The sequence below is a fragment of the Leptodactylus fuscus genome, chromosome 2, assembly GCF_031893055.1.
Source record: "Leptodactylus fuscus isolate aLepFus1 chromosome 2, aLepFus1.hap2, whole genome shotgun sequence".
In the NCBI taxonomy this organism is placed as follows: Eukaryota; Metazoa; Chordata; class Amphibia; order Anura; family Leptodactylidae; genus Leptodactylus; species Leptodactylus fuscus.
The window spans coordinates 116663701-116691227 of NC_134266.1; the positions used below are offsets into that span (position 1 = coordinate 116663701).

The 27527-nt window shown below is 40.7% G+C and overlaps 1 protein-coding gene across 3 annotated transcripts in view; it reads left to right on the forward strand.

Moving 5' to 3' along the window:
* EYA3 (EYA transcriptional coactivator and phosphatase 3) overlaps positions 1–27527 on the forward strand; it is a 71714-nt gene that overhangs the window by 18303 nt on the left and 25884 nt on the right. For 2 of the 3 annotated variants that reach the window (XM_075264542.1, XM_075264543.1), the window contains 6 exons: positions 7271–7335; positions 15687–15730; positions 16891–16961; positions 19554–19623; positions 23502–23644; positions 26958–27086. In XM_075264542.1, the coding sequence (XP_075120643.1) occupies positions 7303–7335; positions 15687–15730; positions 16891–16961; positions 19554–19623; positions 23502–23644; positions 26958–27086 (490 nt within the window). In that variant the 5' untranslated portion in view covers positions 7271–7302. The remainder of the gene's footprint in view (positions 1–7270; positions 7336–15686; positions 15731–16890; positions 16962–19553; positions 19624–23501; positions 23645–26957; positions 27087–27527) is intronic. The other variant, XM_075264544.1, reaches the window with a different exon arrangement.

A 27527-nucleotide genomic window follows, 5' to 3' on the forward strand; every position in this document is an offset into this window, starting at 1 on the left:
TACAGATTTTGCTGCAGTTTTTTGAGCCAAAGCCAAGAATGGCTACAGAAGGAATGGGAAATACATAAGAAGTTCTTATACTTCTATCTTCTGCTCAGTCTACTCCTGGCTTTGGCTAAAAAAAAAAAAAAAAAAAAAAACGCCACAAAATCTGCAACAAAAACTGCATTGCCGCAACATGGGGCCTCAGCCTTAAAGGTATTCTACAGTATTAGTGGCCCTCACATTACTTGGAACTTTTTAAAGTGTACCCTCCCTCCTCAAGCTGACTAGTGATGATTGCAATCCGTATTTACTTCTTTCTCTATTTAGGTCAGTCAGTCCATGTTGTTGCTGATGACTGATAACAGTACTTACAAAGGCTTGCTAGGGAGGGGGGAGATGATGGGTCTGAGGCTATTTTAGGAAATTGAAGCTCTTCCACTGATCTGCTCTTAATTATATTGTCACATTTCCTAAAACTCCTTTAAGTGAAACGTCTGCACTACTTCTACCTCTCTCTTGGCTACAAACCCTAAAGATTAGGTGAGTTTATAAATGCAAGGATTTTTGTAGGACACATTATCAGGCAACTTGGATCTAGTCAAGTAGTTACAGCGAGATCCATGTTCATGTAACGTTCTATTTGCTAGTTCTTACACTTACTGTTTAGTTACCCATTCATTTCACAAATTTTCATTTTTTTTCATAACTTCTGGACTTTTTAAATATTTACTGCCCTTTCAACAAACACTGCATAAATCAACAATATAAGTTAATATAAGAAACTTTGCCATACTTATGATCGACATAAAATCTGTTTCTCAGGGTATGGGTTTTTTTTTTTTTTTAATTCCCCTCCAATATTGCTCAATCACTCTGAAATCTTTGCTTAATCTGTTTTGACATCCCAGTAATAGTAAGCCTATATCTTTCAAAGTGCTACTTTAGTAAATTTCTATAAGGGTAAGGGCGCATTTCTCTCCATTGTTTTTAGCCCTTTGCCAACTTCAGCCATACTATTACAGTGGATGTGGAAGGGTATTTAAATATGGCAACTAAGCTATCTGGTATCTGCAGTGATCATGAGCATTAATCCCCCTAAAGCCTTGGTCAAACATGACCGAGTCGCCATTTTCCTGGCAGTACGTGGGTGCCCCCATTTTTGGGTGAATTGCTTACCCCTGGAATGAGACTCTGGGCTGGAGATTAATTATTATGACAGCCAGGAGCCTGTTGTAGACTCCTAGGCTTGTCATTAAATACATTCTATAACAGGCTGCTTGCTGAAAAATCATCCAAAAATGTATTTATAGTTTACGTCAGTGTTGAAAACTGGTTTCCGGCCATAGTGTCCCGTTAACTTGTATTGGTTTTCTGCTGCTCTTCTGAAAATTCAAGTTGGCTCTCTGGTGGCTCACATAACAGTGGAAGATGGTCAGTAACTTTACAAACAGCTTAGTCTCATTTAAAGAGGACCTTTCACCACTTTTGGGCACATGCAGTGTTATATACTGCCAGAAAGCCGACAGTGCGCTGATTTCAGCGCACTGTCGGCTTTCCCGATCTGTGCCTGGTGTAAAGAGCTTACGGTGCCGGTACTGTAGTGCTCTATGGTCAGAAGGGCGTTTCTGACAGTCAGTCAGAGACGTCATTTTGCCTCGCGGCGCCAATCGCACTGTACTGTGGAGCCGGGAGGAACGCCCCCTCCCTCTGCTCACAGCGCTCGTCCATAGACGAGCATTATCAGGAGCGAGAGGGGGGAGTTCCTCCCCGCTCCACAGCACAGCGCGATTGGCGCCGCGAGGCAGAAGGACGTCTCTGGCTAATGGTCAGAAACGCCCTTCTGACCATAGATCACTACGGTACCGGCACCGTAAGCTCTTTACACCGGGCACAGATCGGGAAAGCCGACTGTCGGCTTTCTGGCAGTATATAACACTGCATGTGCCCAAAAGTGGTGAAAGGTCCTCTTTAATAGAGCATGGGAAATATATGCAAATCTGTTTTCAGGATGTAATTAGAAAAACAGTGCCTCTGTTTACTGCCTGTTAGGACAGCCCCATTAAACATTATACTTGACTTTTTTTCAAAAAGCCTTATCACTTGATGCGGGGATTATTGTCAAACTAGTATTTCTATTCCAAAAGGAACAGATTCCCAGCTGTGGACAGCGCTGTTTTGATCTGTTGGATCCATGTGATTTTGACCAAAATGTGATGCACTTTAATTAAAATGTTGCTGTTTTCCGCCTGAAAACCTTTCTAAATTTGCTGCCACTCGGTGTCTCTCTTCCAGCTAAGAGCTCATTCACTTCTGTGCCCGGCACTCCGTTATGCAGGTTTCCGTTTCCTGCATAAAACAGAGCAGGAGATGGAAACCTGCAGGATTCTTTCTCGCCCATTCATTTGAATGGGTGAGAAAGATGTCCGGCCGTGAGCGGCGGTGAGCGTTTTACGCTCTCCGCCGCGAAATCGGGTTTTTTAATCCGGACACAGAGTCGAACATGCAGTACTCTGTGTCCGGATTTAAAAAAACGGTTTCGCGGCGGAGAGCATAAAACTCTCACCGCCGCTCATGGCCAGACCCGGTCTGTGGTTTCCGTCTTCTTGCATGTAGAAGACTGAAGGCACAGAACGGAAAGTAGAACGCAGGTGTGAACCTAGCGTAACTTGCACATCATTCTATTAGTCCCGGCCATAGATGCCATTAAAAAAAAGCAAGACCGCTTCATAGTGAATGGAGAAGGGAGGTGCACAGGTGGACTTAACCTCACAGCTGACAGTGTAAGAAAAGTCTTGTGTACTTGTATCTACTTTTGGCTGCTAGTGTATTACAGATGAGATGTTAGTCATAAACAGCAAGCAGCTTTCCTGACTGTGCTTATAGATTGATATTTTCCTGTACCAGGAATCTTTTTTAGCTTCATCATGCCTACATGTATTTGCTTTTGTATAAGGCTTAGTTCGCATCTGTGTTCAGTATTCCATTCAGGGAGTCCGCTTGGGGAACCCTGAACGGAATACCGAACGTATTGACAAGCGGTGAGCTTATGAAGGCACACGAACCCCATAGACTATAATGGGGTCCGTGTGTTTTCTGCGCGGTGTCCTCATAAGTCTTGCGGAGTGGAAAGTACTTCATGAACTACTTTCCTCTCTGCATGACTCATGCGGAAAACACATGTACCCCATTATAGTCTATGGGGTTCGTATGCTTTCATAAGCTCCCCGCTTGTCAATGTGTTCGGTATTCCATTTGGGATGTGAACCAGGCCTTAGCTGTTCAGTGTTCTTATGCATCCTGTAATATGCCCTCTTGGGCTTTTTTTCAGTTATTTGTTTGCAATACAGGGCATGATGAAACTACATGGTTTTCTGACACAGAAATATAAATCTTTTAGCATAGTCAGCAAAGCTAATAATCCCAAAAAATATATGTATAAGAGGTTGATGTTCAACTAGATAAGCAATAGTGACGAGATCCGGCGAGGTGGATCTGGGAGATGGGTGTAATCACCCCTCCTCATTCCAATTCTCCCCGCTGGCTGTGCCATTAGTAGCGCTACTTCAGGACTCGAGCGGTGGTCACTCTAGCACCTCCTGGCAGACAGGAAGGTCGTGTCTCTGGCCAGTGGCTACCTTCTGGTCTTTCCCTACCTGGTCTAACATCTCTATAGCTCATTGTAGCTCTAGGCCTATGTTCCCCTGAAAACATGTAGTTAACCTACAGTACATAGAAATGCGTAGGAACTTATGATTACTTGGCAATATTAAACCAGAGATGGACTAGGACTTTAGCAGCCAAGCTACAGGCCTTATTCTAGGGCCAGGCTTTGGACATGCTTTATAGCAGAGTATAGCACCCGTGGTTATCAGCCGCCACTCGTTTGTAATTCTAAGCAAGACGTCTGTTATTTTAGGGAATTGTATATATGTTGCCCTTTTGGTATAAGATCAGGCATTCTGCATACACACTCAGCTTTGCTGGAACAGCATAATATTATTCGCTAATTATTAGACCGGTCAGCTTATCCCACATTGCATACAGTATTTTAGAGGTGGTTTACATTTATCCTTCCTGTACAACATAGAGAAATACTGATTTGCAATGATAATTTATAAACGGAGGGGGCTTTATTTACTTCCTCTCACACAACTACCCCAGAGGGAAAAGTGTACTTTTCATCCAGCAACACATGTACATAACTTATACATAAAACAATTATTCCTGATGCTCTCCATTAACGTGGATAGGTATCCCCTCTAATGGGTTTGGTGAGTGTGTAATTATTATAACAGTAGCCTTCATTCTATCATGCCAGTAGCACATTTCCATACTTCTAGCACCTCAGTGGTTTTACAAAATTCTTTAATTTACACTAATAAAAGTTACGTTTAGGTGTTCTTAATTTACCCTCCATTTTTTTGCTAGTCAGGAAAGCAGCTTGATATTTGACATCCCATCAGCAATAATACAGACAGCCAGAAGTAAATACAAGCTCCTATGTAGATTATTCTTACATTTGTGAACTGTTAGATTCTCTCAGTCCAGTGAGCAGTCAGGGAAATCTTTTATTGTATGTAAATAGGACAGACCTTCTCCTTCCACTGTCTCTGAATCCATCTTGTTTCACAGTGATAAATAAGGCTACGTCACAGAGGCCATGAAAATTGGCACAGAAAAAAATCCTGCACGGGGGACTTTCTCCGCCGCTTTGTTTCAAAATGACTGACACCCAACATACCTCATTATAGTCAATCCATGTGTAACCTGACAAAAGGTAGTGAACAACATATTAGCTAGATGCTAGACACCCAGTGGTGGGAACTTCAGAGAGGCACAAAACATCAACCATTTTATGACATTTTTGTCCAGAATCACATGCTGAATGAAATGAGGCAACGTTTTCTGAACGTTAGTGACAACCCACTTTTAATCATATGTTAATTAGCTTCCAGCCAGCACAGGAAGTTCCCAGCAGCTCTCCTTTTTGATATTCTTAGGGTCAGTTCACACGTGAAAACCGCCTAGCTTATTTGTGCGAGGTAAAAAACCTCGAGGAGTTTTTTTGACGCTGTTTTTTGCATTCCACGCGGTTTTTGACGAGGTTTTTGACGCGGTTTTCGCTAGCGGTTTTCGCTAGGGTTTTTTTTTCCTATATGTGCTATAGAAACTGCAGGCGAAAACCGCGCGTTTTTTTTGCAAAAAACCGCGCGGTTTTGTGTGCAAAAAACCGCGCGATTTTTTACCGCGCGGTTTTCGCCTCCCATTCACTTCTATGCAATTCTTCAGGCGTTTTCCGCCTGAAGAAAGGTCATGTCGCTTCTTCAGGCGGAAAACGCTAGGAGGAAAAAAAAAGCTAGTGGTCTACATAGACCACCATGTTAAAGGAGAGGTTTTTGAAGCGAATTCCGCTGTCAAAAACCTCCCCTTTGCCCACGTGTGAACTAGCCCTTACCTATCTGTGTGTGCAAACAGGAAGCAGGAAGTCATCAGCAGCTCATTGAGCGCTGTATACACAGCAATTCGAAAAGGCAGGGATGGGAATAAACCTTCCTTGCCATCTCTCTGGGAGCTCCGGCTGAAGTTACAGACGGCTCCCAGCTTCAGCAGCTGCACAACCTCATTCAATAGCTGTGTTCTGACAGGATGTACCAGCACGTCCTGTCAGAACAAGGCAACCACTTCCCGGACGTATATAGTCTATGGGCAGTCTGGAAGTGGTTAAAGGGGTATTCCCATGAATATAATCATATCTATATTTGTAGATAGTTAAAAGTTAAACATTTTTGCAAATACAAGTAGAGAAAGTCTTTAAAACTCTGCAGAATTTTTTATCTAACTATCTTTGTGGTGATATCTGTTGTCTTGATCGGTTGCCAATAGATACGACCACAAATGCAGTAATTTTCTATAGCCTGGGACTCATCAGGAACCCAGCTATGATTTCCTTATTGTAGCTGTGTTATCAGGCAGGGACAGAAGATAACCCGGACACAATAAGGAAATCATGGCGGATTTTCTGACCTTAGAAAGTTTCTGCATTCATGGTCGTATCCACTAGCAACAGATCAAGACAAAATCTTGTGACTACAAGATATTTAGAGAAAATTTTTAAGATTCTGCAAAATGTTTAATTACTTATAATTGCAAAAATAGTTTGCAATGGGAGCAGAGATACAGTAAGAGCTCCTAGCCTCTATACAGGGCACAAATGTATTTGCTTTCAGATCTGTTCACAATACCTTATGGGGAATGGATGTATCCCTGAACACTGCAACATTTGATCTTGTCCTAAAATTTAAAAACCCGGAAGAAGTTCTCCAACTATTACTGGGTCCTTGCTCATCTGCTTTTCCTGATCCTTAAAGGGATTCTACCACTAAAACACATTTTTTTTCTAGTTAACACGTCGGAATAGCCTTTAAAAAGGCTATTCGTCTCTTACCTGTGGAAGTGCTCTCCGCCGCGCTGTTCGTTCAAAATACCGGTTTGTACCGGTATGCTAATTACCCATTGCAGCTCGAAAACCGACCGCAGCTCCGCCTCTCTGGTCTTCGGTGTTCTCCCCTTGCTTCTTCAGCGTCTGTCGGACGCCTGCGCAGTACGCTCTGTTCGGCGAAGATTGCCGAACGTACTGCACATGCGCGAAATTGCAGTCCAAGCCATAGTGCGGGCACCGCAATTTTGCGCATGCGCAGTACGTTCGGCAATCTTCGCCGAACAGAGCGTACTGCGCAGGCGGCCGACAGACGCTGAAGAAGCAAGGGGAGGACACCGAAGACCAGAGAGGCGGCGCTGCGGTCGGTTTTCGAGCTGCAATGGGGACGCCCCCATCGCTGCTCCTGCGATGGGGACGCCCCCATCGCTGCGAGAGAACTCATTAGCATACCAGTACAAACCGGTATTTTGAACGAACGGCGCGGCGGAGAGCACTTCCACAGGTAGGAGACGAATAGCCTTTTTAAAGGCTATTCCGACGTGTTAACTAGAAAAAAATGTGTTTTAGTGGTAGAATCCCTTTAACACACAGGAAATGAATGTGTGAAAGGCCAGTAAGCAGAAGCTTGTGTTGGACCCGTGAGTGTTGCTTCCTTTAAGGTTAGGTTTGGTTTTGTGTTTGGTGTGCGTGTTTTTTTATTTTATTTTTTTTTATAGATGTAAAAAACAAATAAAAATGTGGTAACGTAGATGTCTGTCATGCTGCTGTAGTGTGTGTGTGTTTGTTTGTTTTTTAAACTAAACTTTTTTTTTTTCTTTCTTTTTTTTAATTTTTTTATTACTACAGAGAATTTCATTTACTTAAAGAATACTGAAGCCATGGAGAATGGACAGGACATGCCAGAACAACCGGTAATCCCTTTTCTTCTTTGTAGTAAATGAATATGACGCATGCCCTCTTAGGGAGCGTTCACACTACCGTCGGTGTCCGACAGCTAGTGTCCGATGCTAATGTCCGCACAAAATCTTGCGCGGACGTTAGCATCGGACACTAACTGTGTCCGTTACATTTTGTATTGATTTAAATGGACATCGGGTGCCTTCTTTTACTGTCCATGGGTGTCCTTAACTGTCCGTTCACAAAGCAAAAACCTACATATAGGATGAATGTTTATTGGAATAATTTTGTGATGCATTAAATCTCTCTATATTATAAAAATGGATTTCTGTCTGTCTGTCTGTTCTTTATGCGTGACTAAACGACTGGACCGATCTTCACCAAATTTGGCACACAGATACTTCAGGTGTCCAGGAAGGTTTAAGAGGAGACCTCAACTTGCTCGGACGGACCGTTCCTGAGATACAGCTTTATCCCCCCCTCCCATTAGCCAGTGCAAGTCTTTCACTCATATTCCAACTGCAATACACATGCATACTCCACATGCACAATCCAACACTGATATCCAAAGTGAGATACACGCATCAGATCATTAGATACACGGTTAAACACACAGTACCACGCGATGGAGGATTAGATACGCGTGTATGCACACAGTTCTAAATGTCGGAGAATTAGATACACACGTCTACACACAATACCTCAAGCAGGAGGATTAGATACGCACCTCTGCACACAGTACCTCACGCTGGAAGATTAGATACGTGCATCTGCATACAGTTCCACACGCCGGAGGATTAGATACATGCGTTATGACACAGTACCACATGCCGGGGGATTGGATACGCGGATCTGCACACAATACCACACACCGGAGGATTAGATACGCACGTCTGCACACAGTATCACACAATGGAGGATTAGATAAGATACACATGTCAGCACACAGTACCACACGCCGGAGTATTAGATACGCGCATCTGCACACAATACCACACACCAGAGGGTTAGATACACAAATGAGCACACAGTTCCACATGACGGAGGATTAGATACGTGCGTCTGCACACGCCGGAAGAATAGATACGTGCGTCAGCACACAGTACCACACGCTGGACTATTAGATGCATGCGTCTGCACACAGTTCTACACATCTGAGAATTAGATAAACGCGTCTGCACACAATACCACACGGCAGAGGATTATATACACGCGTCTGCACACAGTTCTACACACCGTAGGATTAAATACGCACGTCTGCACACAATACCACAAGCAGGAGGATTAGATACGTACCTCTTCACATACTACATGCTGGAGGAATTAGATATACGCGTCTGCACACAGTATCACACGCTGGAGGATTAGATACATGCGTCATCACAAAGTTCCACACGCCGGAGGATTAGATATGTGCGTCGTCAGCACACAGTACCGCACGCCGAAGGATTAGATTTGCACGTCAGCACACAGTTCCACACGACAGAGGATTAGATACATGCATCGGCACACAATTCCACACACCGGATTAGATATGTGCATCTGCACACAGTACCACACACTGGAGGATTAGATACATGCGTCTGCAGAAAATACCACACGGCAGAGGATTAGATACGATCCTGTGCACACAGTATCACATGGCAGAGGCTTAGATACGCGCATCTGCCACAGTTCCACACACCAGAGGATTAGATACACATGTTTGCATACAGTACCACATGCTGTTGGATTAGATATGCACATCTGCACACAGTTCTACACGGTGGAGGATTAGATATGCGCGTCAGCACACAGTACCACACGCCGGAGGATTAGATACATACATCAGCAAACAGTACCACACGCCGGAGGATTAGATGGGCGCATCTGCACACAGTACCACATGCTGGAGGATTAGATATGCACGTCTGCACACAGTTCTACACACCGGAGGATTAGATACACGCATCTGCAGAAAATAGAGGAGTAGGAGTAGGAATAGAGGCAGAGGAGTAGATACAATCCTCCGCACACAGCACCACATGGCGGAGGATTAGATACGCACGTCTGCACATAGTTCTACATGGTGGAGGATTAGATGCGTGCCTCTGCACACAGTACTACACATCAGAGCTTTACTCCAGGTTTCCACAGCCATTTTTCTTCACTGCTTTTTTTTTTTTTTTTTTACTGAGAATGTATGCGTGAAGCTGGATGATTTTCTACACACGTTCTCTCACATACAGATCCTTGCTATGCCCCTACTTTGAAGGCTTTTACACTAAAAGGCAACTGTAGTACATGGGTGGCATAAAGATCTGACAGCATTGTAATCACAAGTTCTATTAGGTGAATTTTTCACAAGAGATTATGGATACTCAAAATACAAAGTCCTATTTGCAAGGGGAAAAAAAAGTCCTCCACACAGCCCAGCGATAAAGTTAGGCTGTAAGGCCTGCCGTTCGGGGCAGCGGGGAGATATCTGCAATATTGCTTATAATGGGGAACTGACCACTGTGTCTGTAGAAAGCCATGTAGTTAATTCCGCATGCTGTTACTAGCACAGAAGGCACGTGTTCCCTTTATCGGCTCTGCGCCTGTCATTATACAAATTAATCTCCTGGTGTATCAGTTGCTTAAAAACGTGTACAGTTTATTGAAAGATCTGTAAATGCTGTTGAAGGTGGAAATTTGATGTTAGTTACTTAAGGCTGAAGTTGAAGCCAGGCTTTTAGATGTATCCAGATACAGGTTCCAAATAAATAGATTGAGTTTCTGCAGGCTGACATTCGTCACATGTGCTAGATATCACATGAGAGGGTGATGCCCTTTGAGAGGGTGATGCCCCATGATCTATGTGATGCAGCTATAGCCACATTCAGTCCTTGTTCCTTCAGTCCTGCCAGTATTTTACATTCTCAGCAAGGCAAGGTGTACACAGCACAGATGTAGGGTAGTTTGGTGTGAAGGCTCTAGCAACTTTTCATATTTTCCATCTCTACCTTCCAAAATTGGTAACTGTTGTTTTTCTGTCGACATAGGCTTATTAGTTCTAATTCTTTGCGGAATGAGTTGTACTTTTACTTGGCACTATTTTGACTTGCTTTAGATAACTACTTTTACAAAAATGAACAACTTGCTTGGAGGCTGTAAAATACTGTATAATTGGGTGAATTCTTATTTACATGTTGACCCATAAGATAATATTACCGGAGGATCCTCAGTGTTATAAAAACATAGAAATTTATTGATTTCTTCATGAAAAGTGAATATATGAAAAACTTAAAGAATAATAGAAATATCAGTCATTGTCTATCAGGCTTCCCATTGAAGAAGTCCATAGTTAGCTTTCCATTTTAGTCTGGCCTTGGATGTTCATCTGTGTCTCTTCACACGATATGTCTCAATATGACAGTCACAAATATAAAAAAAACACGAAAACTTGGTAATCTTCAGTAGTTGATACCTTTTTTGAAGATTACCAAGTTTTCGTGTTTTTTTTAGATTTCCAACCCACTGGCTAACACGGTACAACAACGAACATTTTCCTTATGACAGTCACAGACCTAGACTTGCATCTTTCAGTCTTTAGAGAAGATGTACCCCAGCATTCCCGAATTGAATACCGAATGCTAGTGTGAACCAGGTCTCATGTGGATGATAGTGTTATGAGCACGCATCAATACATCAGGCATTTTTTAATCAAGAAGTCTTGCAACCTGGTAATCCCAGTGGGATGGTGGGGAAACTATAATATTGTAGTTTAAACTTTAAAGAGGACCTTTCTTTCATGTCCTCTGGCACCAGCAGTATTATATACATCTAGAAAGCTGACAGTGCCGGAGATATCAGTGCCATTAGTTTTGGTACAGATATCCCTTAAAGAGGACCTTTCCTCAGATTGGGCACATGCAGTTTTATATACTGCTGGAAAGCTGACAGTGCACTGAATTCAGCGCACGATCGGCTTTCCCGATCTGTGCCCGGTGTAAAGTGCTATCGGTCCCGGTACCGTAGGGCTTTACAGTCAGAAGGGCGTTTCTGACAGTTAGCCAGGGACGCCCTTCTGCCCAGCAGCGCCTATCACACTGTACTGTGGAGCGGGGAGGAACTCCCCCCCCCCCCCCCTCCCGCTCCTGATAATACTCGTCTATGGACGAGCTGTGTGAGCAGAGGGAGGGGACGTTCCTCCCCGCTCCACAGTACAGCGCGATAGGCGCTGCTGGGCAGAAGGGCGTCCCTGGCTAACTGTCAGAAATGCCCTTCTGACACTAAAGCGCTACGGTACCGGGACCGATAGCGCTTTACACCGGGCACAGATCGGGAAAGCCGATAGTGTGCTGAATTCAGCGCACTGTCAGCTTTCCAGCAGTATATAGAACTGCCTGTGCCCAATCTGATGAAAGGTCCTCTTTAACTGTGAGAACAGCAGGCCTTAGAGTTCAGTGTCATCGCTGACCTGCGAAGAACACTCCCCAAACAACCCCCCTCCGCAATGATGCTAGGCTGTAAGGCCCACCCTTCTTTCTGGGCAGTTTACTGTCGGCTTTCTATCACTGGTGCTAGAGGATGTGAAAGGTCCTCTTTAAACCTCAAGATAAAAAATATATTCCAGCTCACCCAACAGCTTAAATAAATACTAGAATCCTCTCTTCGAGATGCACAGATACCGATAGACTTTCTCGGTCAGAAAAGACTTGTCAATGTAGAAAAAAATCCAGCACTCACGAAGAAGAAGATAGTATAAAACCTTCTCACTTTATTTCTTCATCTTAAAAATATTCCATAGTCATAGAGGTGCTGCATCGGCAGATCAAGCGTATCGCTAATAACTGTTGCTACGCGTTTCAGGACATAGTCCCTTCCTCATGGCATGAAACAAACTAACAAAATCTTGGTTAAAAACCCTCTCATAGGGGTGTATCCCAATTTGTATTTAACCCCTCATTAACCCCTTAAAAAAGTGATACTGCTCCATCTGCCGTGCTACACCCAATATTTAACTCTCTATAGACCTCTTATAATGAAACACCATATAGACAAACAAACATGAGTTATACACAGATCTTATATACATCAATCTACATCAATTACTACATATATATCTTCTAAATATCCATTCCCATAAGCATTGTACATTTGTATTCAGACAATTATATCATTCAGGATTTTGATCATTCAATTAAACCGTTTGAAAAAAACACATAGTATCCATATACCTCAAGCTTTTATATACTAATATGCCTTCATTATATCTTCATTCATGGTATACATGTTTAAATAAACTTTATAAACATAGCGATAATGTGGGGACTCAGTAGGGACTAAAACATATAATGTAGAAAACTTCATGAATTGTAACAGCCAGTTTGTGGTATATATAGGAGAATGTACGGCATGCAACTTGTTGTATGTTGGATGTACAAAACGCAGGTTTGAAATCCGGATTTCAGAACATGTAAATGATAGTGCAAAACAATTGGAAAATATGTCTAACCTATCCCGTCATTTTTCTACTACACACCAGGGTAATGTGGATACATTAAAATTCTATGCCATAGAACAGGTATTAAAACCGATTAGGGGAGGAGATAGGTGTAGAAAATTATTACGCAGAGAGGCCTATTGGATCATGAAGTTAAATACAAGGTTCCCTGCTGGCCTAAATATACGTTCTGATTTGGCATATATATACTAAGAGCAGTAAGCAGTTCAGGTCAATTATAGGTTGAAGTATGTAATAAGGAGAAATTTGCATGATTGCTAATTCTATTTAAAAGTTATAATTATAACGTGGTTAACCTGAAGAATAACGGGTAGTGTAGATACTTACCTAGTGGCTTAGGTGTCTTCTTCTCTATCATACGATTCAGGTTATATGGAATAATATACAGGTTTTTCTTAGGACATTTCAAGTCTTTAAGTTATAATCTCGCGATAGTTTAGTATGATGGTTGCGCTCATGTGACTTACTGTCACATGATCGAGTTGAATAAGGTTAGTATTGTAGCAGTATTCCCATAATATTGAAATATGAGGATGAATCAAGAGGATACAATTCAGGTAGACGCCACATTACCGCTATGTTTATAAAGTTTATTTAAACATGTATACCATGAATGAAGATATAATGAAGGAATATTAGTATATAAAAGCTTGAGGTATATGGATACTATGTGTTTTTTTCAAACGGTTTAATTGAATGATCAAAATCCTGAATGATATAATTGTCTGAATACAAATGTACAATGCTTATGGGAATGGATATATAGAAGATATATATGTAGTAATTGATGTAGATTGATGTATATAAGATCTGTGTATAACTCATGTTTGTTTGTCTATATGGTGTTTCATTATAAGAGGTCTATAGAGAGTTAAATATTGGGTGTAGCACGGCAGATGGAGCAGTATCACTTTTTTAAGGGGTTAATGAGGGGTTAAATACAAATTGGGATACACCCCTATGAGAGGGTTTTTAACCAAGATTTTGTTAGTTTGTTTCATGCCATGAGGAAGGGACTATGTCCTGAAACGCGTAGCAACAGTTATTAGCGATATGCTTGATCTGCCGATGCAGCACCTCTATGACTATGGAATATTTTTAAGATGAAGAAATAAAGTGAGAAGGTTTTAAACTATCTTCTTGTTCGTGAGTGCTGGATTTTTTTCTACATTGACACCTCTTTAAACCTATCCTCTCTCCACAAGGCTAAGACTCCATTCAGATTAAGTTTCTGCTGTCTGTTCAACAGATCCCTTTTAATAGGGATAGTAAAATAGTAAATGGTAAAAGCAGATACAAATATGCATCTGTTTTTACATAAAAAGAAAAAAAAACGTTTTGTTGAATAGAACCATCCCTTATAGCGCAATGATAAATACTGGTGTGCACTGCACATGAATGGGCCTAGTCAGGAGCGAGTGTCTTCAGGCGGATGTCGCGAGGCGAATCCGCCTGAAAGAATAAGCATGTCGCTTCTTTTTCGACTGTTTCGGCTCCTGGAAAAAAGAACTGACTGGCTCCCATTGATTTCAAACCCTAAAAAAGAATTTTATCTACTTACGCATCGTGCACGATGGGCGGGCATTCAGGGTGTGTCTTCTTCTTCATCCACGCCTCTTCTTCCTCCGATGTCCTCCGGTCCCATCCACCTCCGGCGCTCGCGAACTGACAATGATTTAAAAAAAAAAAAAAATGTCCTGGGCGCCTGCGCAGTAGCATACGGCTTCTACTACGGCTACTGCGCAGGCGCCCAGGCCATTTTTTTTAAAATCAGTGTCAGTTCGCGAGCGCCGGAGGAGGACGGGACCGGAGGACATCGGAGGAAGAAGAGGCGTGGATGAAGAAGACGGCGGACCCTGAATGGTAGGGGGGGTAGTTTAATATAACTTTAGCGGTGCCTGAATAGCCTTTTTAAAGGCTATTCACGCATATGTAGGGCTCTAGCAGCATGATTTTGCTGATAGAGCCCCTTTAAGGACACGTTGATCCAGGGTTTTTATACTGACTGCCAGATTGGGATTTATTCCCTTGAATTGGGGCAATTGGCATAAGCCTTGTGGGGTATTTTGCCTTCCTCTGGATCAACACTGTAGGGGAGTGTAGAGTTATACTTTTAGGGTTATACCTAGTAGGGTTCTACAAGGGTTGGACTTGATGGACTGTTGTCCTCATCCAGCCTCATCTACTAAGTAACTATGTAATCTCCTGCTGCTCCATTCTGTCATATCCCAATCCCTTCTGCTATTGGCTTTTGTGTGATGTCTCAACATACAAGAAATGCATGTTTGCACTGACTGCAGCAGTTACTGGTGGCAGCGGTGTCTATGAAATGTAAGGAACAGAAATGAGTAGCATTAGGCTGTATTAGATGTGTAAGGCTATATACCAAAACATGAAGGGCATCCAATAGACTTTTAATTTCTTTTTTTAATACACTCATCAGACAAATTATTCTAAATGAAATAAATATATATTTATTTTTTTTTATTCAAACAGACAAAAACTGTACATCCCTGAATTTGGGGAGAAATTTTCCATTGCAGTTATGTGGATTAACTGATAATCGTTCTCAAATTACTTACCGGCAACACTACTTAAGCCACAGCCATCACTTGTGTGCAGCTATAGACACACGTTACCTACTGTGGAGACTCCTCTGAAGACAGTTTTTTAGTGGGTTTTTGAGAATATGCTACAGATTGATATGTTACAATGGGATAAAACATTGGAAAATTTATATTTATATTCTATAATAATTGATGATCTTTATATCAGAAATGGGGACCATTACTTTTATTAAAAAAAATGTTTGGCATGTTTTTCACAATGTATAAATTTTCAATAATTGTAAACCTTTTTTTCTTTTTTCCCCCTCAGATTAAAAAAGCCAAAATGCAGGATGTAGGCGAGGAAACTGCAAGGTTGGTAAATGTGACAGGCGTTCTTTATTTTCAGTCGGTTGGTGCAGCATCTATAATAATTGTGAGTTGCTGTTGTTGCTTTTAGCTGCAAGATGAGCTTTTATTCTTTCAATGCGGATGTAAGGACATGTTGAACATATATAGTGTATGCATTGTATATTTTGTTTTTTTTATAACCAATATTATAATGTATGTTATGGTGGCATAATACTTAATTATTCTACAGATGCCTGTGTTGTAGTTTGAAAAGAAATACATTACAAACTGTGTACATTTAATATTTTATGAAATATGACTCTAGTCACTCAAATTACACACAACCGCTTTAGATCCTCTGTCTGTGCTCAAGGAATTCACAATCAATTTGCTTGTTAGTCTGACCTGCTATTCTCACAATTGGTACATCATATCTATCAATCGTGTTTTATGCGAACGGTTTGCTGCAACATCAGTACAACTACTTTTATAGGGGTTTTGTAAATTTATTATGTTCCTTTTTACTGAGTAATAAATGGTTAACAGCATTATCATTTCTATTGCTGAGAACTCTGATCTCTGCTCTGTGGGAAAGCTTTGGTACATTGACCCATTGGGTACACCTCTGTATAGGAAAAATGTGTTTTTAGCAAAACATTAGTACCTATACAGCACTGCTTAGGGAGATTGCAAAGATATATTATCAGATTGTAAAGACATTAAACACTGTTGCCAAGTCAAATGATATCCCCATAACCTTTCTGAATATTTTAATCCTATAAAACCGCAAGATTTGAAATTTGGTTAAAGAAGCAGTTTGGATTTTGTTTACATCGCACCTCTTGTCAGAAATATATATCCAAAGGATTGCCAGAAGTGTACCTCCAATGGAAGGCTGCATGTGCTATTGCATTCAGGCAACAGGCATATAGTTATAGTCACCAATAGGGTCACCTTTATATTTTTTTTATTTAAATTTAACATTTACAGTTTTTTTTATGCCCTTTTTTTTTTTTCATACGGCAGTGTTAATGAATAAATCCTTGTCCTGTTTTAGAGTTAATACATATTTTAATCTCCTATTTTTGAACTGATATCTTCCCAGTATAAGCCAACATTTTCTTGTAAGTACTAAAATATGATTCTTTAAGTGTAGTTCATAACTTTTTTCTGTTGTTTTTAAGGCAAGTCGCTAACAGTGAAAGCAGCACTCAGAAAGGAGACCTGTCTTCTAACCATACAATTTCCAATGAAAGTAAGTAAAAAAAAAAAAATCGAGATTTATAACTTTCCATTCCACCTCAAAAGAGTAGAGCGACTGTAAAAATACTGATACTGTCTTTAATAAGCAACACATTTTACACTGAGGCTTGTTGGAAAATATTTACTTTGTATCCATACAAGAGAAGAAAACCTGCTGTGGCATGAGCCCATGAAATTTGGGGTCTGTCAGGATTTGCAGCTGCCTGTTAAATTGGTATGACCTGCATGGCTCCTCCCCTAGCAGTTGTGTACTGTTTTACATTATGGGAGGTCACTTGGGAGTCCTAGTGTTGTAGAAGCACACAAAAGTGCACTAATGTAGTACTAGACCTGTTACCAGTCAAAGTTGTTTTTAAGTTCACCAAGTCATAGTAGATATTTTATTATACACATCTTCCCGTGACATCACCCCTGCACTCATACAGAACACCAGTGACTGTCTCTCTGCTGTCTCTAATATCATGTCCTCGCTCTATCTGAAACTAAATCTCTCTGAGACTGAACTACTACTGTTTCCACCATCTAACAGATCTGTCCCTGATATATCCATTGCAGTCTCAGGCCTTACTATAACTCCTAGGCAGCATGCCCGCTGCCTTGGGGTCATATTTGACGCAGACCTTTCCTTCACCCCTCATATTGAATCACTCGCACGTTCATGTCACCTCCACCTCAAAAACATCTCCAGAATACGCCCTTTCCTTACCAGAAATACACTAAAGACACTTATTGTCTCTCTGATTCATTCTCGCCTTGACTACTGTAATTCCTTACTAATCGGTCTTCCCCTCACTAAACTCTCCCCTCTACAATCTATTCTGAATGCAGCAGCCAGGCTCATCTATCAGGCTAGACGCTACAGCGATGCCTCCGGTCTGTGCCAGTCACTACATTGGCTGCCTATTCATTATAGAATAAAATATAAAGTTATTACTCTCATCCACAAGGCTCTCCATAATGCCGCACCTCCCTACATTTCTTCCCTCATCTCTGTCTACCGCCCAACCCATGTTCTCCGCTCACTCAATGACCTAATACTTACATCCTCTATTATCAGAACCTCCCACGCTCGTATACAAGACTTCTCCCAAGCTGCACCACTTCTCTGGAATGCTCTACCCCGGACAATAAGATTAACTCCCAACTTCTACAGTTTCAAACGCAAACTAAAGACGCATCTTTTCAGACAAGCCTATCACAATTCCTAATGCACAAAATTGTCTGAACACTGTATAAGCAATGCCGCCCCTGCTACCTCTTGTGTCACCCCCTCTACCTCATAGATTGTAAGCTCTTTTGAGCAGGGCCCTCAGTCCCATTGTGTGAAATGACGTTCTTTGTTATGTATGTCTGTATCTGAACCCTATAAATTGTACAGCGCTGCAGAATATGTTGGCGCTATATAAATAAAATGTATTATAATTATTATTATATTATTTGGATTTTGGAGCACAGCTTTAGACAGTTTGGTGTTTGGAAATCATGACACTTTTTCACCGCTTCTAAAATGTCAGTTAAGTGCAGACTGCAAAAGAAAATCACTTCAGACAGGCCGGGGAGCTTTTACTAGGCTTCCGGCTGTCTTGCCAATGTGCCGTTGGCCCTGGAGCTTGCTCCAGGTGCCGGTGATCACCGGCAAAATGGCGGCGCCCATGCGCCACCGGAAAAATGGCACTTCAGTCAGCTTTGAAGGGTTAATGCCCACAATCGGAGTGGGCTCCGACCATGGGCATAAGCGCATGGTGTCTGCTGTATGATACAGCAGACACCAGGCGGCTATGGCAGCCGTTTGGCTCCTGGACGGCTGCTATAGTTAATAACCCGGCATCTGCTGTACTATTACAGCAGATGCCCAGAATGGATTAAAGTTCAGTCCTTGAACATATCCTATTCGATGGTGAACCGTAATGCACTTTGCTCAAGCCCCGAGTCTTGCTTGTTCAGAACTATATGGGGTTAATTTCTCTGGCTACAAAATCAGTCTATGGTCATGTGATGGACACACAGCTGCACAGCTCATTATTGCGCAACTGTGCTGTGACCGTAATGAGCTGTACACCTCTGTGTCCATCACATGACCATGGACTGATTTTTAATCACTGAGAGTACAGAATGAATGACAGCAAGCAGAGATCTAAAAACTGTGAGGAATTGATACAGAAAGTATATTAGAAAATTATATAACATTTTACTAAAAAAGCAATAACACTTTGCTCTCAATATTGATCTGAAATCGGCCAGCCCCTTTAACGCCTATACATTTTTCTGGTCATATCGATTCATGTGACATATGCCAGTAATTGGGAAGCATTGTTACCATGAATGGTGGTTATTCCTAAAGATCAGCTTGTGTATTTAGAATTTTTTTTTTTTTTTTTTACAAAAATATTAAAAATTGTATAGCAGAACCTGGCAATGTGACATTTGTGAGTGAAATCTCTGCACAGGTGGAGCAAAATTGGAGGACTGCCACTGCAGAAATTCACTCTCTGTATTTCTTATACAGCAGGCAGGAGCAACTAGAGCAATACATTAAAATGCATTTTGGAAACTTTTTTTTTTCTTTTTTTTTTTTCCTGTATAGCAGTTCTTCCGTGTGCTGACTACATCTCTCGTACCCCTGGTGACTATGCTACCCAATTATATCCTTCAAAGTAAGTTATTTCTGTTACCACAAACCTATTTCAGCAAGTATGTATTCTTTTGCATGTTTGAGAATTAAATTTTTAGCAAAATCTGTGATAATTTAAAATTGATTGCTTTGTTTATTAATTAACTTGAGTCCCCTGCTTCTCAATCACACTATTAAGCCCTTATAGAGGTATACTAGTTTTGGCAAAGAAAATACAGTTTAAAGGGCTCTAGTCACTCTGGTGGGAGCCTTTTATTATTTGAACCCATTCTGGCTCAGTAAGGCAACAGTACTGTTTGACACAGGTTTGTGAAGTCCATCTAGCCTTTCTAAAGATGCTAGCTGAGCCGTGCACTTCTCAAGAATTGAGCTTTAATCTTGTGATTGTTAATATCTACAAATTTCATGGCCCCAAGAATCCAAATTGTAAGGGTATGTTCACATGGTGGAATTTTCTTGATGACTCTTTCAAAATCCACAGCGAAATCCACTGTGACCAATAATTTCCGAAAAGTTCTGATAATGCAAGTATTCTGCTCAGCCATATAACCCTCGACGTGAGCCATTCGTCTCTGATTTGGCTCATTCATCTGATTGTAACCAGCGGGTAAAGCCAGAGGGATGGTAGAGGAAATTGAAGCTGAAGTCCTGTTTCTGCCATGTGAATATACCCTTCATGTATGTAATTTTACACGGACACTAATATATGACTATGTGTGTGAATAAGATTATATATATATATATATATATATATATATATTCATACACATAGACACGCCTGTGTTCTTGATATCATTTTAAAGATGGGATTCTCCTCTTTAAAATGCTATTGAAAGCATCAAGATATGTTGATGCAGTCCAAAGATATAGAGCTCCAAAGTCGTCCCCCCCTCCTGTCTAAGCAAGCAATTTGTGATCTCTAACAAGAAAGGGAGAGGGACACGAGCAGTTCAGCAGAGAGAGAGAGACAGAGAAACAATCAGACTCTCTGCATAACTTGTATGTGACAGCAGGAGGGGGGTGGCAGGGACTCTATTGTCCCTATTAACCCTTCTCCTGCCAATCAGAGCGTATACTATACATTTGTCTCTGATTGTCACATACAGTTATAATGTAATTCCCCCCTGAGCTTTACTAGTGGGGTATTCTTATGTTATACCTCCTGAACATAACCAGGAAATTTATTGGCGCTGTGACCCAGACGTTTACCATTGTCCAGGTCGCAGCGCCAAAAAAAAAGTCGCACCAAACACTTACACAACATATACATAAAGTCGCAAATAAAGTTTACATTTCACCCTATCCCTGTCCTGTCTATACCTGAGCTTTCTACAGTAAAATACGTCTCTAGTGATATCCGTTACACACTAAAATAATAGTAATAACGGTTATCACTAGAGATGAACGTATAGATTGCTAAAATTTTTATAGGGGGATGGAAAATAACATTTTTATGTAAAGTCCTATTTAATTTGCATGCACAAAATGGGATGGCGCATTTCTGCGATTTTGGCGATTCTTTAACACCCGCCCCTGTAAATATATACCTGTGTGGTATGTATGAACTCCTCACATATTGCAGTTTTATGTACAGTACATTATGTTTGCAGAAAGGGATTTCTTGAGCCGCACTTTAGTGGCAAATTTGAATTTTTGCGCAATTTTTGCTAGCAATCTCTATTTGCCGCAAAGTTGAATGAAGGTGCTTGTATATATAAACTATTAAATTGTGTTTTTATATACGGTATGCTGTGTACTCTGAAAAAAGTTAGATTTTGGTATCACAGTCACAGTTTGGTAGGTGCAGTATAGCTTTTTAACATATTAGTGAACAACAGCAAAATCCTGCTTGTCTTCTGTATTCGTGTTTTTGGGAGTCCGAGCTCTTGTTGTAGTTGATGTTTGCGGTACATATAGTATATTTACACATTGTATACACCTTAAAGAGGACCTTTCACCATTTTGCACACAGGCAGTTCTATATACTGCCGGAAAGCTGACAGTGTGCTGAGTTCAGCGCACTGTCGGCTTTCCCGATCTGGGCCCGGTGTGAAGAGCTTACGGTCCGGTACCGTAGCTCTTCTATGGTCAGAAGGGCGTTTCTGACACTTAGCCAGAGACGTCCTTCTGCCTCGCGGCGCCTATCGCGCTGTGCTGTGGAGCGGGAGGAACTCTCCCCCCCCCCCCTCCCTCTCCTGATAATGCTCGTCTATGGACGAGCTGTGTGAGCAGAGGGAGGGGGCGTTCCCCCCGGCTCTCACAGCACAGCGCGATAGGCGCCGCGAGGCAGAAGGACGTCTCTGGCTAACTGTCAGAAACGCCCTTCTGACCATAGAAGAGCTACGGTACCGGACCGTAAGCTCTTCACACCGGGCACAGATAAGGAAAGCCGACAGTGCGTTGAACTCAGCACACTGTCAGCTTTCCGGCAGTATATAGAACTGCATGTGTGCAAAATGGTGAAAGGTCCTCTTTAAGCTATTATTTTAAAAGTATTTTGTATATGAATCTGAGATTGAACATGAGTTTTAGGTGCAAATATGTGTTTTAGCGTATTTTTTCAAAAAATTATTTGTGTTGGTCGCAAAGTTGCATGAAGGTGGATGTGGCTATCGATGACCCATTAAGACATTTGTAATCTTCAGGTTGTCTACTTTCAAAAAATATATAGGGTTTAGGGGTTCACTTACTTTTCATGGTGTGTAATCCCTACATTTTATAGGATGATACTTTTTTAACATTTCCAGCTTCAAAGCAGATTTTTGTTCCTTCCAGTTCTAGCGATTTTCTGAAGACACGTGCATGCGGGTTCAGGCCATAGTGATATGTATGAACTGTGCACATGTTGAACTCTTAATTTTAGGAGGTTTGGTGCATTTAATTTTTTTTGTTTGGTTTCCGCTTTTAACAACTAATATACATTTATTTGCATTTTTTCATAAAACATTCACTTTAAATCAAAATTGCATGAAGGTACCTGTTCGTATAAAGTACCAAGTGGCATTCTGACAATGCTGCAGGTGTCTACTTTAAGAAAATATATAGGTATGGGGGGGTTGGATGCTTTTTTTAATTTTGCAATTTAGGTTTGATTTGTCCATCTCAAAACTGTGAAAATTGCCCTGGCTACTGGAGGTGCAAAATTTCCAGAGACCCTTGGCAGCGAAAAGGTTAAAGCGGATTTATCACATCCTCCACCAACTCCAACTCTCTTCATCATTCGATAGTTGGCACGGTTGGAATTTTATTCTCCAGCCCTCACCTTTCCAGAGCAATCTTTGATGTTCGTTTCAGCACTTCATATGCTAATTTGACTCCCTACTGTCAGTCTGGAGAGCAGACATGCTGGGACCGCCCATCTGACAGTTGGGAAACAAATTGGCATATTGGATTTTGATAATAACAGAAATGATTGATTGGGAATGGTGAGGGCTAGAGAAAAAATTCCATCTGCGCCAGATTGAGTGGAGTGGTGCATATTGAACAGTGCAAAGAGTTGATGTTGGTGACAGTGGTGAAATGTCCTCTTTTAACAGATGTTTTGGAAAGCTTCCTTAAATCAATCTCCCTTGGTGCGAATGGAGTGCCACTCTCCCTTATTTCAGTTAGCATGAACACACACACATATGTATATAAAAAAATATTTATTTTTTAAATACAGAAACAGATGTTGTTATGGTTCCTCTGCCAAGTGACAACTTTTGTATAGGAGTCAACAGAAAATAGTGTGCGCCTTTTCGAATTACATTAATAGAACATTATTTTGTATGGGTGCTTGAAGATAAAGTGATATATACTGTGTTATGCTTAGTACAGGGATCAAAGCGCACTTGTTAAGGTGATTTGGAAAACTAAACCACCCACAAGTGCTTATACTGTTCTTTTTCTCTGTTACTCTAGGCCATATACACACATTCTTTCTGTACCTGTAGCAGACTCAATGTCCAATTATAGTGGGCAGACTCCATACCAGTCACTGCAGCCATCTCAGTCATATACAGCCTACCCTCAAGCATCTCAAACCTATGGTCTCCCTCCATTTGGTAAGTGCTCTTGTGTATGTCAACTCACTATAATACTTTTTTGGCAACCCGTTTCCTTTTTTCAGGGTCTAAGAGGTACGTTGTCAAAGTGACAGCCCTCGTTCCTATTCTCAGGGTTCATGGATGTCTTTGAAAATCGCTTTATTAGCCTCTTCTGAATTAATGTATAAATCTCGTCCTTGCCAACATGTGTTAGTGGACACATTCGGATTATAATGTAAACGTGTAGTTTCGAGGAGTAATTACCGTAGATAGATCTTGGGGCACACTGTAAACATATACGTGTGTGTGTATATTAGCTATAGTGATTATGTATATGTAATGACTAAGCCATTTGAAATATATTTTAAAGGCTCAGGACACAGTTAATTCTTTTTAGAAATCTAGTACATGTTGCTTTATCAAAGATTACCTTGCCAAAGGTTCTAACCTGTTGAAGTAATTCTGGTATTGTTTTTTCATCACATATTGTACTTTCTTTTGATGAAAAATGTAAGCCTATTTATGTACGTTGGCATATTCAGAAGCTCCAACTCTTTAGAGTTTGGGGGCAAGAGCAGGGCAGAACAAATTCTGATCTTCCCTTACACTGTGGTGTAAGCATCCAGACCATTTTATATGTACCTAATTATATCTGTGTAATTGTATGTTTATACATATATACTGTTTTATATGTAACAAACTATGTGGTGTTTTTTGTGTTTTTTTTATATTTACTGAATCAAACTGTAATAAAATACCACTACTACTTTTTGCAATTTGTTTTTCCATCAAACACTAAAACCTGTCTGACTGTCAATCTGAGGCAGATGTTAAATAAATTACTCACTGCACTGCATAGCAGATTGTGGTGGGAGGAAGCAAGCAGGGAAGTCTTCATTGAGGATTAATTCCAAGGAGAATGGCCGGGACAGGTAGCCTGGCTCCTCATCATTCCTCACACAGCACTGCTGCATCCCCTTCATTCCATAAACATGTAAGGGATAGAGAGGCTACAGCAGTCTTGTGTAAGGTAAGGAGGGGTGTGTTGGTTATATATATATATATATATATATATATATATATATATATATATATATATAATATATAATATATATATATATATATAATATATATATATATATATATATATATATATATATATATATATATATGATTCGTTTAACCCCTTAGCAAAATCTGCAGTAGTATTGTGGCAGATTTCAGGTCTTTTTAAAGATCAGCTGCTATAGCCACTGGGTCCTCCAAGGTCCCGTGCCCCCTATGATAGCCAGGAGCTTTCTAAAGACTTTTAGGTCTGCCATAGGAATATTACTATTTTGGCTGGCCTATGACCAGCCTCAGTGCCAATGTAGCGAATGTCATGTAGACTGTAGTAGAGTTGTATTGCAGTCTTTGGGACTTGCGATCAGAAGATGGCATGTTCAATTCCCCTAGGGGGCCTAATAATCGGACTCCTCCGATTCCAGTTCCTCACCCTTTCTATGCCACGCTTCCGTCATACTGAAGAAGGTGATATTGACCGAAACGTCTATATGTGACTAATTGGATGCAATAAAGTAGTATTCCTTTTGAACACGCTTTGGAGTGCCAGAAATTCCTTTACTATTATATAAGGCACTGATAAGCCTTTTCTGAGCACCCATCTGGACAACCGAGTGACGGTCCATTACAAATATGTCATGTAGACTGCAATAGAGTTGTATTGCAGTCTTTGGGACTTGCGATCAGAATATGGCATGTTCAATTCCCCTAGGGGGCCTAATAAAATAGTAAAAAAAAAAACAAAAAACTTTTTATATAATAAAAATAAAAAAATAAAACCTAAAACTTCAAATCGCCCTGTTCTATAGATTTATAGAGGTAGATACATAAATAAACAAGACATCCCCACATCTGAAAAACTCTCGGTCTAAAAACATATAAAAATATATTAGAAGGTTCCATTATGAAGTACAATTTGTCCCGCAAACACGGAGCCCTGTTATGCCTCTGTGAACTGATAAAGTTATTTGGCAGAAACAGCTGCGTATTACATTATCCAGTTTCCCATCCACCTTGAAGGTAATCTGTTGTTCTTATGCTTACTTGTATAGCACCATGATATCCTGTGGCACTTTACAAACATTGTCAGTCACTGTCCAATATAGGGATCACTGTTTATATTTCCTATCAGTCCCATTCACCCTATGTAGAAAAAATATCTGCCGTGGAGATCTGCAGGGAAGGGGTTAACAGCATTCAGTTAATTATACAGACAACATTAGGTCAATTTCCCAAGTCTGTTGTAATAAGGTATTCTATGCTCTAACAGCTTTAAGTTCCATAAAATAACTTTCATTTAGGAGAGGAGAACCTTTCAATTATTGCACGGCAAACAGAAAACCATAATATATAATTTATTTATGAATTTTTTAATATATAAAATTGTCCCACCATACAAATAAGGTTGCCTACCCCTGGACTACATGATTGATTGATTGATTGATTTTTTTTTGTGTGTGTGTTCTCTGATCAAAATGAAAAGAAAAAAAAGACATGTCCTTTTTATATATTTGTTGAAATGGGGCATTTTTTTTTTTTTCTTCTCGTTGACTTAAGAAAGTCTATTCGTCTCCTACCTTTAGATGTCTTCTCCGTCCCGCCGTTCGGTTAAAATCACGTTTTCTGCCAGTATGCAAATGAGTTCTCTCGCTTCACTGGGGGCGGTCCCCAGTGCTCAAACTGCACTGGGGGCGTCCCCAATGCTGCGAGAGAACTCTTTTGCATACCAGCGAAGAACGGGATTTTAACCGAATGGCGGGACAGAGAAGACATCTAAAGGTAGGAGACGAATAGACTTTCTTAAGTCAACGAGAAGAAAAAAAAGGTTTTTAATGGTAGAATCCCTTTAAATGTATAGAAATAGTAATAATGCATGGGGGTCAGACTGCTCTGTATTGTAAACGCCCCTGCCTCAGAGAGAAATGCAAAACATGTTGCAGCCATAATTGGGAATATCAGAGCAGAAAAACTGTTTGGAAATCATGTACGAAGGCGTATACATCGAGAGAATGGACTGCCCAGAAAGACCCTTCACATATTTCAACTTTTCATGAAAACTCAGGTACACTTTAACTCAAGAATAGAGAACTTGGGAACATGCTCAGACATCCAGTTGAAATTTCGTATTCTTAACTTTGTAATGAAATCTGTTAAAAAAAAACCAAAACAAAACAGAAAACAAAAAAAAAAAAAAAAAAACAGTGTAAATTGTTTTTCTAATATGCAAAGTTGTATTGTGATGTTAATCATTCTGACTTTGTATGTGCAGGAGCTTTGTGGCCAGGTATCAAGTCTGAAAGTGGTTTAGTCCAGGCACCAAATCCTACAGCACTGACATGTTCTTCAGGAGTCACCAGTAGCCAGTCCAGCCCTGTACTATATTCATATCCTGCCCAAGGTAATATATAATCTTCTATAATCGTGCTACTTTTCAGAAACAAAAGCATAACGTTAAGTGGTCAGGCTTAATGGGGTTATCCACTTTTGTAATATTGATGATCAGCCCAGAGGATTGGCCATTATTTTTGGATACGATGGGGGTCACAAAGCTGGGTTCCTTGCAAATCAGCTGTTCTGGGATAGCATGGCTCCTGCTAATGTTTACACTATGGGATCTATTCTACTGTACAGTGTGTAGCTGCAGGTTTATGTTTTATAGAAGTGTCCAAAAAAGTCTGTGGGACAAGGTTGCAGTATCTAAACCTAAGGACAGGGCATCAATATTAGAAAGGTGGAGGGCCCTTTCCAGGGATTCTCCACAAGGTTTTATGCTAATCAATCTGAAGTCAGCAGAAATAGACCTTGGTTACAGCAGTATGTCATTAGTCTTCTTGCAGTG